This window comes from Falco punctatus (assembly GCF_963210335.1).
Source record: "Falco punctatus genome assembly, chromosome: 3".
In the NCBI taxonomy this organism is placed as follows: domain Eukaryota; kingdom Metazoa; phylum Chordata; class Aves; order Falconiformes; family Falconidae; genus Falco; species Falco punctatus.
The window spans coordinates 40,787,756-40,805,386 of NC_137582.1; the positions used below are offsets into that span (position 1 = coordinate 40,787,756).

The 17,631-nt window shown below is 40.1% G+C and overlaps 1 protein-coding gene across 2 annotated transcripts in view; it reads right to left on the bottom strand.

Moving 5' to 3' along the window:
- KCNB2 (potassium voltage-gated channel subfamily B member 2) overlaps positions 1-17,631 on the bottom strand; it is a 205,163-nt gene that overhangs the window by 171,806 nt on the left and 15,726 nt on the right. For both annotated transcript variants that reach the window (XM_080381416.1, XM_080381417.1), the window contains exon 2: positions 16,602-17,278. In XM_080381416.1, the coding sequence (XP_080237542.1) occupies positions 16,602-17,180 (579 nt within the window). In that variant the 5' untranslated portion in view covers positions 17,181-17,278. The remainder of the gene's footprint in view (positions 1-16,601; positions 17,279-17,631) is intronic.

A 17,631-nucleotide genomic window follows, 5' to 3' on the forward strand; every position in this document is an offset into this window, starting at 1 on the left:
AACCCAACTTGTTCAAATTACACTGGAAGAGTAGGCAGGTTGTAGTGTCAGATCTCAGAGGAGATGCTTTACATCTGCTTAGCAAACAAAAGGAATCTTCAAGCCAAAAGACCAGGATGGAATTAAGAATCAATGTCTATAGATAAATATCTAAAATAAAATCTGGATGTTTCTGAAGACTTTACTACCCTTTTATCTCCACTCTTACCACTTCTTTTTGTTTTCCCACGCACAAAGTCTTTTTTACTGACTTCAAATATTAATTCATTTTTCGAGCTACACTGTAGACATCTGATCAAAAGCAAATGATTACTATGATAAGTAGCAGTTAAATTCTGTAAGTATAGTGTAATCTATACATTTTCTTTTAAACAATAGCACTGAAGTAAACATGTCAAGAGTCTCTGGGATCAACTGACAAGTACAGCATTACACCCACAATATATTGGCTAAAATGTCTTTTTTCCCATTAAAAGGAATAGAAACAAGACATTTGAGTCCCTTAGCCTTGTAAGCTTGAAAATCTCTGCCAGCATTATTAAATGAGAACATTAATTAATAAGAGAGGATAAACTCTGCCTGCCTTAAGTCTAAAGTAATGTAAGACCAGATTTCCACAGAAAGAAAAGATGGTCCAGATGTAGTGGGCTGAGTGGGATATGAAAAATTTGGATCCAGCTTCCTGCTTTGTCCTGACCTTTGTGTGACCTTAAAGTAGCTGCAGTGTACCTCAGGTCTACGTTTGTACAACAGGGCTTCTCTGCTCTGTCGGGCAACTGTAAATCTCAAATCACTCAATATTACAAGGCACTCAGTACTGAAACAATGACATTAGGGACAGATGAGAACATACACCTACTTGTCTGCATTTAATTTGTAAGCAAGGCTCATTAACTTTACTCCCCAAATACTATAAAAAGTTCATGCTTTTTTTAATAGATGTGTTTTCACCCTGAGGTGAGCTTGTGACACTAAATCTTTACTAGGAGTGATTTACACAACAAAAAAAAAAGCTGACAATTATCATATTAATTTTTTCTCAAGCACAAGGTATATCCCTCTCTGGAGTACCTTGGTTTGGGGCTGGTGTGGTGACATGCTTATGTGATCTAGCACAGCTGCAAAGCGCCTCACTTTGCATGGTAAGTTTTATATGCACATGCCTAATACATATACACAAGCTGTCAGTAAACATGATGGAACAGCTGGCCCCTGCTTAGTTTAAAATTCTGTCCTATGCAGTTGGAGAAAACACCGCTTTGCTTTCACAGAAGGAATAATCTCACTCACAAGCAGGTTACTTGTCAGACCTCTTCTTTCAGCAGCTGGCTGGCACTGTGCTCAAGTTCTTTGCTGTGAATTAAAAGACGTGGCAAAGTGGAGAACCTTAGTTTGAAATCATATGGCCACTACTATCTCTTTTTGACCAAAAAGTCTGACAATAGAAACAAAAATTTATGTGAAATATTGAGTCAAGGGTTTTTAAGAAGAATTGAGTAATATTGCCATGGATTTGAAGTGCCAGAAGCCCAATATGTACTAGGACTTCAGCACGTTTAGATAGTTGGTGACTACTTTTCTTTTACTCCCTACCTTGTCCTTGGTCTTCTTTACTGCTGATCTCTTCTAGCATTAGGGAAATGATGTGGTGACTTAGACTGCCTATTCCATTTTTCTAGAACCCTTACCATATGAAATGATGTCAGCACTACAGCTCAAATATTAGGTTGTTATACAGGATGCAAACATAGTTACCTAAATTGTATGGATTATTCCAGCCAACACACAGCTTGCTGCTGATACAGGTTTCCTTCCTTCCTTTGACACGTCCCAACTAGCCAGAGCACTGACACCCTCCTCTGTCCCCATGGCAGGCTGTCTCCAAAGCATGCTGCAGCTCAGCTGCCCCAGAAGCAAGCCCTGGTGCACAGCCCTCAGCTTGCCCGGTGCCCTTCTGCAGTGAGGCTGCATGCAACGCCAGCTGATGGGCAGAGGCTCAGCTCTCGCCATCACCAAGCCTGTTAGCCTGGAGCATTATCTATAGTCAAAGGACTATGCTGAAGATACATGCTATTGTGCCAAAGAAACAGCATTCACCGGCACAACTGCAACTACAGATTTGGCATGGAATGGGAAGAAAAGACTGCATTTCCTGTTCAAACACAACCTGGCTCCATGTTTTATGTCTTCATTTCGATCTATTATCTCACTCCCATTTTCTTAGAGTACTGAAAATCTCCTTTAACAGCAACTGTGTTTCAAAATAGCACCCTTAAGCCTAGGAAATCTACCTTATCTGTGACAACTCACCAAACAGTGAATGCCAAAGTATTTGACATCCTTGTATAAATTTATCAGGGCTTTTCATCCACTGAAAAACATATCTTCTTTTTTTCTTACATGCTAGATCAATGTTACGGCAGTGCACACCAGAGTCAGGGGTGTTTGCCTTTCTGCTATAAACACCTCAAGAGACTTTGGTGAACAACCCTCTACCCGAGAGAAGCTTTCACTTTAGAGAAGTTGTAAAACAACAGTTATGGTAATATTAATACATAAACATTTTAGCAAAAATATTAAAAATATTGTGAGATTGTTCTATATAGACTAAGAAAACAGAAAGGCAGCACTGCGGGTTTTTGCTTGACTCCCATCTAGTTGAAGTCTTCATGCATGTCCAATAGGGAAAAGAACACTGTGTTTATACAGGCATGGGAAATGAAGAGGGGAAATCCCGATAAAAAACCTCTATTCTTCTTTGGAGTTTTACCTGTGTACCTCTGTGCAGGTTCAGTGTCATTTCTGTGCCCGTAAGTGCTATTTGCCTATGGCAGAATAGTGGAGGAACTGCGGGAAAGAAATGCTTCCTCCATCCATCGTTGCCCGGTTCAAACATCAATTACCATGGGTACTCCTGTAGGCAGACTGGTCTGCCACAGGGATCCCCCATCAGCCTATGCCTCTGAAGCATTGCTCCTCCTGACAGGATCACTCCCGAGCAGCCTTGTTCCCGAGGGACAACACTCCTTTTCACATAACTGGAATACAGGGAAAGGTCCAGAGCTTTTGAAGGTTTTCTTCCCATCTCGCCTTTTAAAGAGGGAAGGGGCAAAGGCACCCAGCAGATTTGCAGTCGTGCCTCCTGTCTGCAGCGACTGGCGCGGGCTCTCCTGCAGCTTGCACTGCAACTTTCAGCTTGACTTCACAAGTAGAAGACATCTGTGCCCGCACAGCGCCCTTTGCAGCTGCACCCTGCCTTTCCAGAGCAGCCCTGGCAGAGGACGCCTCAATGGAAGACTGGCAGCAGTGAAACCCTGCTGGCATCTGCCCTCAGCCACTTCTGTGACACACAGCCCCCCGCTCAGGAACACAGGCTTACGTAAGGGCCAGGGGTTGTTTATAAATCAAATTAGGGAGGAAACAGATGATGCTGGAGTTTTAAATGCTGAAGTTACATTAACGTGAATGTGGTATTGCTGAAATGTATCAGACCGGACACATTATCAGGGGGATTCAGTGCAATAATGGATATTTCTAAGATTAGGCTTATGCTTTCAATTTCATATAAATTCATATAAATTTCAACTAAAAATCTTATTTTGAAGTAATGACAGAAATCAGTCTGAGAGGGGAGGGCAGATGTGAGCCAGACACACCATTCTCTTCAGAGGAAATTAATTTGCTTTCAGAAAAGAAAAGAGAAGTATTTCAGAAGAACCTATTCTCCATACAGGCATTACTAACATCAGTGACACAATATTGTAATAACTTGTCCCACCATTCCATCACTGGTGGTGTTAACAAGTACTAAGAATGTTTCCGAAAAAGCACATCTAACCCTCATCTATTCTCTCTATAATACACTCATCAAGCGGATTATCCTTCAGTCCAAGATCTCTCATCTCCGTTAGCTACTCTAATTAAAAAACTCTCTCTTCAACACACTTATTTAATCCAAAACTACACAGAAAAGTACGTAACAAACTGCATTGATTCTTTCTGAATTCAACAGACTGAAGAAGCTACTGAAAAGCTAAAAGGAATTATTCACCATTTCACTATGCAGCAGCAAAGCATTTTGGGTTAATTTCCCATATGTAGTTTAGAATGAAATCTGTGAACACCATCCTCACCATTAGGCAGCAGAATATATCAACCTAAAATTCAGATTACAGTAAACTAATATCAAGTTCACTGCAGCATGTATAAAGATTGACCTGAGGGTCAAATGTTGGCTAGCGAAAGTACCTATCAGATACAGTATTTACCAGAAGAAACTAAATGAAACTAACAATTAAGAAATTGCCCCTATCTGTACGTCTGTGCTACTGGGCTGAATTTTCCCACTTTACAAATAGCCAAACAGGACCATAACAAATGGAAATGATTTGACCATTGGTGCAGACTTTGGGCTGTTGAAATTTGCTATGGATTTTTTTTAGCTAAAAAAAAAGTTGTTCTCTGTTAAAAGTATCTTCTTTCTTTCTCTCTTTCTCTTCATTCTTCTGTTCCTATCTACTGTTTTTTCAGAACTTGACATGTTCATTTTCCTCTATAGGTGAGATTTCTCAGCTCATTTGTCACAGTGCACCCACCTCCTCTTATGAAAATACAGTCATGAGGACAAGCAGGAAACTCAGTGCATAAGGCTAAAATGGGACCAGGACAGACATCCACCACCAGAGCTGAGGAATGAAAATATTTCTGGCAAAAATGCTTCATTTCTGAATGCTCACTAGGATGTCCTAATATTCAGCTAAGGGGACAGGGGGACTTTTTCTGCATCTAATCCATCCCCAGCCACTATGCCTATTAACTGACACATGAAGAGAAAGGGCAAGCATTTACACCGCTCCCTGTAATTTCCTAACAGGCCGCTCCAGTGTCCTTATAAATGAACTTACAAAGTGGCTCTTTTTTTCCTTTGTTTTAGTATTTTGAAAAATCCACTTTTAAGTCAACTTAAAAATGTTTTAAAGACCCAGAGAAACTCTATTACTTGGCATTCAGTTCACAGCAGTTAGCTTGTATACCTTCTGAAACTGGTCAGCTTGGTTCAGCTTTGTTTCCCGTATCATTTATTGACCTTTGACAGAATAAACAGTAGAAGTGTAGGGAAATTTTATTCTATTTCTTGTCAAAAATAACTGAGCCTTTTCTCAGATTATATTATGTTTTATAATGAACTTCACTTTAGCATGAAACCGCACTCTACTTGTGTCTTCAACTTCAAGCCTTCGCGTATCATTTTTTAAAGCAACAGAACACCAACCTAGACTTTTAATGCTGTCTGGAGACGCATTCTCTTTCTTCTCAACACACAAGCTGCTCACCAAGCTGATTCACAGGACCTTTAAAATCATGGTTTATCTCTTGATAAACCAGTGCTTTCATGGCCCTGGTGCCACTCCGGACCTCAACTCAACACCATCAAACACAGCAAATTGCACTGCACAGACCTGCTGTTAGGTAAAACTCCAAAACGACATAGAAAATCTTGAATCGTAAGATGAAAAAAAAAAGTTGGCCACATGCAGCTCATGGACCAAAGGCAAGGCATGTGAAGCCACCAGTGCTCAGCATGCATGGTTATTAAGTGTTCTGCCAGGACACAGGGGAAAACAGTAGAAGCATCTCAAAATGACTCCAGGCTTTTAGTCATTTTGGATTCATGAGCATGGCCTACCCATCCCCAGAGCTTTGAGTGGGTTTCCAGCCATCTGAGTGGGAGATGCAGAAATGGCTAGTTATCCTGCCACAGTATTGCAAGTGCTTGCCATTCCTGCAATTTCCTTATGGATCACCAGCACAGATACTAAACCCTACCATGCTGGCCTGAAGGGCTGCCAAGTACCAAACAGACTTCTAATCAGACACATCCTGAATTTACAGGCTCAGCTCTGAATTACGTTTTAGTTGTTTGTCCCTCCTGCTTCAATTCTAAAAAAGGCTGTAGGGTTCAGCCAGATGGGATTGCCCTCATACCTAGGTACTCCTTTCATATTACAAGTTTTGCCTTTTTGTGCTAAATGCATGTAGGAAGAGTCTAAAGCGCTTTGAAGTCAATGTTAGTGTTTCAACAGAATTCGGGGCCACTAGCCAAGTTTTTTCTGTGCTGTCATCTCACAAAACATATTTGCATGCATACAGCCACACAGCACAGACCAAGGTACTTTTGGAACAGGTTTTTTCAAACGGCATTTAACTCCACAAAGAATTTATATCAAAATTTAAACAGATAATAGATGAAAATATAAAGGTGTTGTGAGAATAATAGAAATGGAAATGAGTTCCCAGTTCTCAGAAGGCTGTAACACTATCAGATGATCTCTTGCAGTCCCTAAAACAACTACCTTAACTACTCTAACTTAGCAATAGCCACTGTTCTCCAGAAAAGCCTCCCGCAAAGCCAAACATAATGGTAGACGCTTCACTAAAGCAGAAAAAAGGATCAGCCAAGGAGCCTTCAGTAAGCAATCCAAAAGGTGATTACAGTGCATGGGAAGAAACCTTGTGAATGTGAGTTTGTCAACAAAACTTTACACCATTGTTGTCTGTCACAAACCTGGTTGACTGAAGAAGTACAAAAAACGGGACCCTCTCAGCAGTTCACCAAAATTACCATCTCTACGAAACATTAAATCAAGGTAAGCTGGACTGTTCCAAAGCATGCCAGCAGCCACCCCATCCAATGGGGCATTCTGCAAGTGGCCAGCGACACCCGAAACTGTCACTGCAACTTGGCTGTCCTTGAGATTGCTCTGGCGTGTGCCATCCCTGAGCTATTTAAAGCAAAGTCTAACCCTTGTGGTTGCATCTGGAGGGACCTAATGAAAGATGAGTGAAGACACTGAACTCTGGGTAACAAATGTGCCACAGCGTTCTGCAGTGAAGCTCATTACTGCGTCAAAGAAAAAAGATATCCCTTTACGAGCTTTTTTTGTGAAGAACTCGGTCCTGTTGCACTTCTATTCAACTTGGCTTTTAGAGGCTAGAACAGCAAAGCTTAGATAATCCTAGAAGGGTTTAATACTAGTCCAGTGAAGTGCCAGTTTTTAGGCAGGAGCTTAGAGGAACACAACACCATTTCCCACAAGCAGCAGGCATAAAAGGTTCTCAGCAAGGAATGAACTTGAGCCTTGGAGATCATGTATGGTTCACCCGACCTCAGAAGTTCACCTTGTCATTTAGATCAAAATTTCCTGAGACTTTAGGTTTGCATCCCATGTTCTGGCTCCTCAATTTTAGAAGAAATCCTGTATGAATATTTGTAAGTAGCTACAAGATGACTTGAAAATTTAGCAAATACGACTCAGGTAGTTTGGAGGTGCTTGAGTACCGAGAGAAAACTACTGCTCTGATTGCTTCCACCATCTCACGTATCTTCTCACTGTGCAATATTGTGAGTTAGAAAAAAAAGACTCAGCTGTCAATATTACATACACTTACACATAGGATATGCATGACTAAAAGATCCAACAACCTGAAACACACTTTTTGAAAATAAGGGCAAGTTTGTTATTATGCAGACTTAATGGTTACAGTGCCTAAGTGTACTTTTCAAAGACAACTTGCCTCTTTCCATTGTTGCTCAAACCCACTAGATGACCTGTCTCAGGTATGGTATGTGGAGTACAGGTATTCATTCAGTCACAATGCCATAACATGCATATGGAAAGGATACTGTACAGTTAACCCGACAGTGTCAAATGTAGGGCTGCTGTCTGGGTCCCAAACAGTGCAAATGAAATACACTGAAACAGAAATACACTTACTTATCCCACCTGAAAACCTGGCCTTATTGCATGCCTCCCCAAAAAGAGAGTCACCAAGGCATATAAAGAGTGGACTGTGGTGGCTTCATAAAAAGCCTCTACTGGGATGCTTTTTTGATCTCAAAGTCACTTTGAAACAGCTGTGCCAGCGTCACATGCTTGTTTTCAATATTCCCTCAAAGGACATGGGGTTCAGTGCTATGCATCAAATATTCACATATCTTCATTAAATAGAAAGCTCATGAGTCTGCCATATGTCATGATAAATACCATGGGTTTTTTACTAAATAAACAACATGCAGAAATCATTTTGTCTTCCTGGTCACTTGGGAGCAGTTTTTTGCTCTTCTACATCTTGCAACAAAATCAGACTCAAACAGAAAGGCCAGTTTTCAGATTATCATATAGATTCATTATACTCTGAGCTTTACAAAAGCAAGACGAAGCTTGTTCATCCAGACAGTAAATGCAGCCCCTTACGTCCAACAGATTTGGTCTACATAATAACATCACCTTCACAACATTTAATTTATTACTGTATCTCCCTGACATCTGATTATTTCCAACTATCCGACATGGGACAAGACCATGCACTGGCAGCTGCTTATGAAAACACAGAACGGAAGCGCAACATCGTTAGGACATGTGATCTGCCCCTGAGTGAAGGGACAGGCACAACACCCCGGTCCGTCCCCTCAGGCATGACACAGCTTAAGTGACATGTCACAGCTGAAAATCCAGCTCACGAGATGCCTCTGACGATACTGAGAGGCATGCCGTAATGCACAAAACATTACCATCCTAACCAGAAATACTACAGCACATATTTTAAAACGTGTATGTTATTGATGGTAGGCTATACTCAATTTATGGTAACAGCTATAAAAAAAGGGATATGAGCAGTGGTAAAAAAAGCAGTTATCATAGAGTTAAATTGCTCTCTTAACTTAAGAAGGATACATGGGGCTGGGGTAAATTTGAATAATGCTCTCTGTCCATTATGGCAAAGGATAGCTGTTCTCACGCAGATTGTACCTGCTGGTAATTCACTGTAATCTCGTATATTCTAAATCCTAGCAGGCTTCTATGTGCAAGAGCTACTGTGTGATTCTGTGAATGGTGTCTGGTGTCACAAGTGCAAGTACACTCTAGTCATTACTATAAAACTTTATTTTGCAAAATGTTACCATTAGATCTTATTTCTAAATACGGAGAACAGATTTCCCCAATTTTTAAAATAATTATTCTTGCCTTTTTTCCCCCCTTTAACATGACTCATTATGAATCCTCTTTAATTTTCCTTACTGTATCCATAAAACCAGTCAGTGAAGCACCTTCTCACAGATCCAGGGAAGAAAGATTCCTTCCCTCTGTTCACACAATGAATGTGGATATTCCCTGGTGCCAGTGCTTGAAGCCAGCGATAGACTGCCTGAATATGAGTCACTGCATCTTTGCCCCTGGCACTGCTTCCAATTCCAGCATCTGATTTACTGAGAATTAAGTGTCAATAATAAACAGGTCAGTTCAAAGGACGCTTTACTCACTTTATTCCAATAGTAGTTTTCCATAAGTTCTTTTAGTAAGTTTACAGCAAGACTTTTCAGCACACCACAGATAAGATCTCAGGGTCGGAGGGAGCCCATATGTAACAGAGGCATTAAACACCTCTGGAGCAAGACAGATCAGATGGTAGCTGTGTTCCCATGATACTTAGGCTGACCAAAAATGCTGAATCATGAGTTACATGATACTTCACATAAGAAGTATAAAGAAGGTAAATAATCTTTTAATGACCAACTCAACAGTGAGCATATACAAGCTCTTAAAACAAAATCAATTAGCTACTGCCAGTCTACTGTGTTCCTTGATATAATATCTATTGAAAAAAACAATACATTCACTTATATTTCAAGACATTAAAACACTTTGGTTATTAAATATGAATGACTAGGATCAAAAATAATCTCTTTGTCTTACATTCACATTGACTGACTTTATCATTTGGCACAAAACATAACTTCACCTTAAAAGCAAAGAGTAACAGTAAGTGCCCTGGGCAGCAATGATGGTGAGATGAAGATACACATTTATTACTAGTGAGTACCCTCTGTGATTGAGCATAACTTAGTTTCATCAGATAAATGTCTTTAAAGTATTGGCAGTGACAATACAAACTATAACATTGCTGGTAGAACAGTCAGATAAAGGCTCATAACAAGCGTGTCCCCCCCCCAAAAAAAGTTGAAACCATAGGCCAAACAGAAGTTCAAGCCATGCATCTGCTAGAAAACACCATTTGTCTTCAATGAATATTGTCATGGGGAGACCTTATCACTCTCTACAACTACCTGAAAGGAGGTCGCAGTGAGGTGGGTGTCGGTCTCTTCACCCCAGTAACAAGAGATAGGACAAGAGCAAATGGCTTCAAGTTGTACCAGGGGAGGTTTAGACTGGATATTGGGAAAAATTTCTTCACCAAAAGGGCTGTCAAGCACTGGAACAGGCTTCCCAGGGAAGAGGTTGAGTCTCCATCCCTGGAGGTATTTAAAAGAAGTGAAGATGTGGTGCTTTGGGACATGGTTTAGTGGTAGACTAGGCAGTGCTGGGTTAGTGGTTGGACTTCATCATCTTAAAGGTGTTTTCTATCCTGAATGATTCTATGAATCAATGCTCTGACATATACTACATACAATACAAAAACCTGTGGGAATTAAAGTATAAAAGCCATTCCTTATGCTTTAAAAAAGAAACAGTTAATTTTCTGTCATTTTTTCATCCTTGGTCTACAGTTAGATGGGAAAGCACATAAACTATAAGCTTTTGTAGGAATAAGTGTTAACAAAATCAGAATGACACAAAACATGTAAACCTAAACTGAGAAGAGGACATAAGCAAGAAAAATGTTTTTTCATATAACATAAGAAAGGAGGTAAACATAACAAAAAGTATTTTTTCACTTGAACACTTTGATATTCTTAGTGCAAACATTCAGCTGTTGACAGACACTTCTCTTATGTTTGACAGCTCTTCTTTGCAATACAATCTACCAGCTCAAAGTTTTCCTGAAGTCCTCTGAGTGTATATGATGTGATCTTCAACCCAAAAGGAACCAGCAGTGTACCGTTACTTAGGGTTTGCCCCTACATGAACACTGTGTGACAACGAGGAGATAATTTATAAGGACTTGCAAAGGAATACTGAAATGTCTTATATCACACTCAGCTCTGTTCTGAAGTCATGCATAACGACCCTACTAATTTGAACTTGCCCCAAGACCACACTTAAGATGCTCTACAAAGCCTAAATAGGCATAAGACTCACTGTGAATTACATATGAAAGATGGAAAATAAGAATCAGGCCCCTGAAGTTTAATAGGTGTGCCCTCTCTTGGCAAGTCATTGTAGCAAGCCGAGCCGTAATACACCTGGTAGCTAAAAAAATATCAGTAGCCTGAAAGTCCTCTTTCATGCTCTTTATTTCTTTTTTCTCTGCCCCCCACCCCCACCCCACCCCCCCAAGGTTTTTTTTCACTTAGGTGCTGAGTTATTGAGTGCAGCACACAAACTCCTCAAGACTTCCAGTCATGGGATAATTATACCATCTGATAAATTAGCGTGCTTTCTACAAAGGAGGAATACTCATGTTACAGTCAGCAATGCAAAGAAAAAAACCCCAACAAAAACAAAAAAACACCACACACAAAACCCAAACCAAAAAACAAACCCCAAGGAAAAAAAAATCAACAAAAAAAAATAAGGACAAACGAGCCATGCAGTGAAACATATAAAACTGACAGAGAACACTTCAACTCCATCAGGTTTCACATAACTTTCAAGAAGGTAAACCCCATGCTGCGGAGCCACAAAGGCCAATAATTTACTTTTCTGTGTATGTACATCAACAGGGGTTATACAAAAAAATCAAGGACCGTGTGTGACTGACCAGTAATTTTTTAATGACTTAACTTATTTATACTACCTTTCATACTGGATCAGTTAAGAATCACGCTGAGCTTGAAGAAAATATACATGCAAGAAAGAATGACTTGCATAAGACAGACCTGTAGAATCAATCCAAATCAATTAGTCTCTAGTTGTACTCAAAGGCCAACCTGTGATGTAAAATACCAAATGCAAAATCTGAGTGCTATCTATTGGTAACATTACTGTCAGGTACTTAAAATACTTCTGTACATGGAAGGTGATTGAGTCAGTATCAGGTATCTTCAGGTAGTCATAGGGTCTCCATTTCTCCTAGATATTCCACTTATTTCTGACCCTTCACTCTAGATTTATAGTAGATCATCTGCACCAGAAACATTCTGTATTTATTTAGGATTTAATCAAAATGAGTTTCATCGATATGAAACAAATGTGAGAGAAGTCCAGGCTGTGAGATTCTATAACCAAGAATAAAAGGAAGAGCCCACACATTAACACTTTGAAAGAAAATTTATGGTTTCACTGGACTCACAGTCACTCTAAAGTAAGGGTCCTCTGATTTTAAGTGCACTGCACAGAACAGTGTAACACAGATAGAGTTAAAAAGGCATCAGCTCCACTAGGTTCGTCCTTAATATCACAGTTAAGTGCTTACCCCCTGTAAGCACTTAAGCACTCCAGCTGCAGTCAATTTACATCCACTGGCATGAATGCTCATGCTCATGTCTGTTGAAGACTTTCATATGGCTGATACATTGGTCAGAGCTGCTGCTGCTCTAAGAAGGCTGTTACAGGTCCAGCAGCTGTAGTCAGAAGACCAAATGGTGACTGTTTCTAACTTCCTGGCCAAAAACTCCAAGGCAAAAGACAAAGACTTCTGGAGAGAAATGGATGTACCATCAACCCTCTCTGGAGAAGGTCTGTTCTGCTTCAGACTTCTTGGCCGTAAAGTTTCAAACTACATTTCTGTTTTGGTTTTGCTTTGCTATACATTAGTAAGGTAACATTTTTCAAATGTAGTGTTCACAAAACACTGGTTATGCAATATGCATAAATAAATGCCCGGTCTAAAAACTCAGATGTTACTTTGAATCAAAGATTGCCAGATTCTCACAAAACTCTGTGGCTTGGGGACCAGGCTTTGGGACTTCTCTGGAATGTAGAATACACAAAATTCCCGCTCTTCCTAAATCCTAGCACTGCTTCTCATTTCATATCACTGTGCATGTCTGAAATGGCTGAACTTCAGGACATCTTTGTCTTAATCCTACTTAAAAGCTTATAATGAGAACACAGGAAAATGGAGGCAAATCCTGTATTCCTCATTTAAAACCTCTACTGAATTCACAGAGAGCTTTGCTGGCATGAGGGCTAAGCAAGAACTTCTGTGCCTTGAAAATATTCATTGGTGACTGAGATGAGGTACATGCCAGCACTCACTAAAGTTAAAAAAACTCACAAAGTGTGCCTGTATTGTGCAACAGTACTTGACCTATGATGTTCCTTTTTCACTAGCTAGCCATAATTCTCATTTCTTGCCACATATGCGTCTTGGTCTCTCCTATTTATTGTCAAAGACCCTATAAAATACCTGCTGCTCATACGCTGTCACCTTCTGTGTCTCACCTTGCTGTAAGTGAAGTCAATGGCAAACCTTTGTTCACCTCGAAAGGAGCAGGATTTGTCCTGAGATGCCTGATCCAAAGCGAGACTTCCCCTTAATTCAGTAAGCTTTGGATCAGACCCAGAAGGGATCTTAGCAGAATCAAGAAGTGGCAAGACACAGCCACATATCAAAACCACACCTGAGTGTTTATCTCGCATTCCTAATATTTTACGTGAAAGGGATTAAAAAGCAAGCTGTTCCTGTCAACTGCTTGGGCACAAGACACGATCTGAATGATTGAACAGGCATCTGTAGGATGGCTATGCAAATTGACGTGGTTGCATGTCTTTCTACAGAAAATAGGGAGAAAATATTTCAAAAGGGAGAAAATACTTGAATTTGAGGCTTCACAGTAGTATTTCCTTATCTGGTTCCCAACTTTCTGCTCTTGAAATCCCACCCTTCTTTCTGCTCCTACAGAGAAAATAAGATGGTTGTGCCTCTTGTTTCAGGACAAACCAGCAACTTAACACATAATGGACCAGAAGATGAGAAATCTGAAAGTTACGTTATCCAAACACCTCATATAAAATCTTGCCACAGAGCCTAACACAGTCTGTGATGGCTCCAGACTGTGTGGAAGTACATCCAACCGATTCCAGCTTATCTTGTTTTACATGCAGCTCTGGTTGTTTGCTTATGTTCCCCAAGTCTGAACGTGCTGCGACAGTTTTTACTCTCCTTTATGTCATTCAGCCATTTCTACAGCTGTCTTTGAGATGCCATGGGTATATCTGACTATAATTTTGGCTCAGATATATATATCTACAGACTGAGGGTCACTAGAAAGATTAACAGAGTGCATATATTACAGGGATTTCCAGCCGCTAAAATCACAGAAACCACATCAAATGGCATTAATATAGACAGAAGGCAACTGAAATAAAACCATTGCAACACAGATACAAGTGCAATATGAAACTCCCTTTAGCAAGAAAGCATAGAAACCACAACATGCAATCAAACCAGGAGATGAGGGAAAAGGGAAATAAAAAGGTAAAAATAAATATTTAGACATCTGGGGAAATGAAAGAAATAGTGGCTTTAATTTGCAAACTTGAGGGGAAATCTGGCCGGAGTGGCCAAAGGGGGATTTTCTCAAAAGCTCAGTTGCCCTAACTCCTTTTAAGCAAATCCGTGATGGGGTGCTGCTAAGTCGTGAGAAGATTTCAGTCAATGGCAAGCACTCATGCAAGTTTAACCATCCCACATTTCTGCATTTAACCACCAAGCAAAAGAATGAACGCGAGTCACAAGGAAAGAACCTAAACCAGAGTATTTTAGTTTTGTGCTATTCATCCAGTCCATATTACTATGTTGACTCCTACCTAGTCTTAGCAAAACACTAATTAAGCATGTATCTCAAGCGCTATAGAAAATTTTCTGTTAAAAAAGACCCACAAACAAACAAACAAACAAACAGAAAAAGCTGTAAGAGTCCACAAACAAACTCGGGTTTTCTCTCCCCTCAAACCTGCCTGCGGAGTACAGTGTGGGATGTACTGAGGCAGTGCCTGTGGCTGGGCGATCTCCCAGCTCATGTACAGTATGTCCCAGCCGCATGGCTCCACAAGGAGATCCTCACGCTTGTGTCCACGAGGAAAAGAGGTCTGTTACAGACCACATTAGTGATGTTTCAGGCCATGCAGGACTGAGAAGCTGGTCCTGACTCCTGCAGGCTGTGCAGCAGCTGTGTCACAAAAGTGCCGGGGGGGGGGGAGGCTGATGGATGCTTGCCTGTACCAAGGGATTGCGGTGTGTAACACAGCCTCCCTGAACCCTTTTTGGCACAACTTATGCCCATCTGCTTCCCCTCTGCTCTTTCTCCTGGAGAGGAACATATGGCCCAGAATATGTATCTCAGAAGCAGAAAATGTATTCATATAGTTTTCTAAAATATTCTGAATACCCTCTTTTTTCTCCCATATGCTTTTATTCCAGTTATGAGCCTTATATTCTGGCACAATAAATATTTTTTTTTGTAAAAGTAAGTCCTTGCTTAAACAGTACGCAGCCCACAATGAAAAACTAAACTAAAAAAAAAATATTGTATGTTGCACTTCAATAGTAAGAAGTTGATATTGCAAGAAAAATCATTGCCAGGATTCTGGGTGTTGTGTATTCCACCATCATATTGTAATACTCACCTTAGGGCAACAGTGTTGCATCCAATAAAAAATCAACAGAAGAAAATAAACTCACAGTTAAGCTTAAGATGAACATCTAAACACCAAACATTTTTGATTTGAGTGGTTCAAACTGGAGACAAGCTTCCACAACTTGCCTCCCATTAAATAGTACCTCACGTCACAAATAGAACAATGAAGTTCCTCACAAAGCAAGAAGATCTTTCTTTTCAATAACACTACCAACATCTGTATGTGCAATCCCGCTTCCCTAAGAAGGGTAAACACTTCCACTGTATCAGTGAGACTCTTCCCAGCTTGCCTGTTTGAAGACAGCAGTACTGGAAAAAGGCTTCAGCTGAATGTTTCCTCATTTCTGCTGGAATATATACAAATTTTACATATATATATATTTATGTGTGTGTGTGTGTATATGCATGTATGGAATATACACTTCTTTATATACATATAGATGTATACATGCAAATATATATATGTGTGTATGTATATATACTTCAGTATTTTAATACTTCATATACAAAACACTCTAATTCTTGACCACAAAAATGTAGTATTAGAGAAAACATACTACAGTCCTTGCCCAATGTAAAACCATGCCAGAGTATGGCTGTTGGCACTACTCTTTGATAACCTATCCGGCACACCTAATGAGACACTGACACCACACCTCTGCAATGCCTGTCATAGGACAAGCAGCAACACTGAAACATATGTTTTTCATAAACAAATGCTTTTCTAATGAAAAAAAGTAGGTAGTGTTCTCTGGCTGTACTTTCATGGAAGCATTTACTACGAAGTCCATTAACAATCACACACATGTTTCTATTATATACAACACAAGTGAAGTGTAGCAGTTGCCTAAAATCAACTGAAGTCAACAGGATGCCTTCTGCTGAATTCAGTGGGTTCTAGGACAGATTTGGGTGTATTCACTTCATGATACACAGATTTTTTTATTCTTCTTTTCTCTGAACGTTTTAATATAAGTTGTTGATTCCTGCATGTCAAATACATGAGTCGTGAAACCATTTTCTACTGTCTTTGCATTCAGTCTACTGTTTATCCTACCTTTGCTGCCACAGATGAGTTGGGTTTCTCCAGCAAGTCCCAGAGCTTCTTCCTTTTCTCTGGGCAGCAGGTATTATCAAACTCTTCCCCTTCTCTCTCTCGCAATGTCTCTGCCTCTCTCCTCAGCTCCTCATTCATCTGCTCTTTCTTTTGATGGTATCTTGCCTGGCAGCAAGATTCTAAATATATCTCATCAATCCCCCAGTAATCAAGCTCCTGACCAAAAGAAAGAGCACACATTTCTTCCATCATATGTAGTTTCCCTGTCCTGTAGAAATTCAAAATGGAAGTGAAAGCCCCTGGGTGTCGATCAAAAAAATATTCATTTTCATTTAGATTATAGTCATCACATACTTCTAGCAGGGATTCATGAGTATTGCAGTCTCTGAGCTTTCCTAATCGTGTCCTTGGAAGTCTGTCCAAAGTCCTCCACAGCACTTCATGGTTGAGCCCACCAACATTTATTTTAACTCTCCGTGAGCAGGCTTTGCTCCTAATGATCTCCACTGGTTCTGGAGGCAGGGAAAGGGTAGACCTTGAAGATTTTTTGTTGATCCCTGGTGTAGCCTTCTCAGCCATTCTGAAAAAGATTCAGTTGTAACACCAGTCTTCAGGAGAGTGAGCTTGGAGACTACAAATATTTGGGCAGAGTTCTCTTCAGACAGACAGCTCCATTCCTGAAGTTAAAAAAGACAAAAAATTAGAATATTGCAATGTACAATATATTCCCCAATCTCTCTCTGTCTCTCTCCTTCCACGCTTTCATATGCAGATGAAAATTTAATGATGGTAATTTGCTCTCTCTATAATGAGACTCTTTTGTGGTAGTATACAGAACCACTGGAACAACTGGAACAGCTAAGAGCGTTATGTTTAAGCAAAGAAAAAACACACTCGAATTTCGAATTTCTGCTTTCACGAAAATCAACTGTGAAAGTCTGTACAGAGGACTTGAGGTTTTGTTGTACTGTTTGGTGGTTTTTGAACCAGTTTCTGATGCAGCCATGTTAGCTTAATTTGATTACTTACT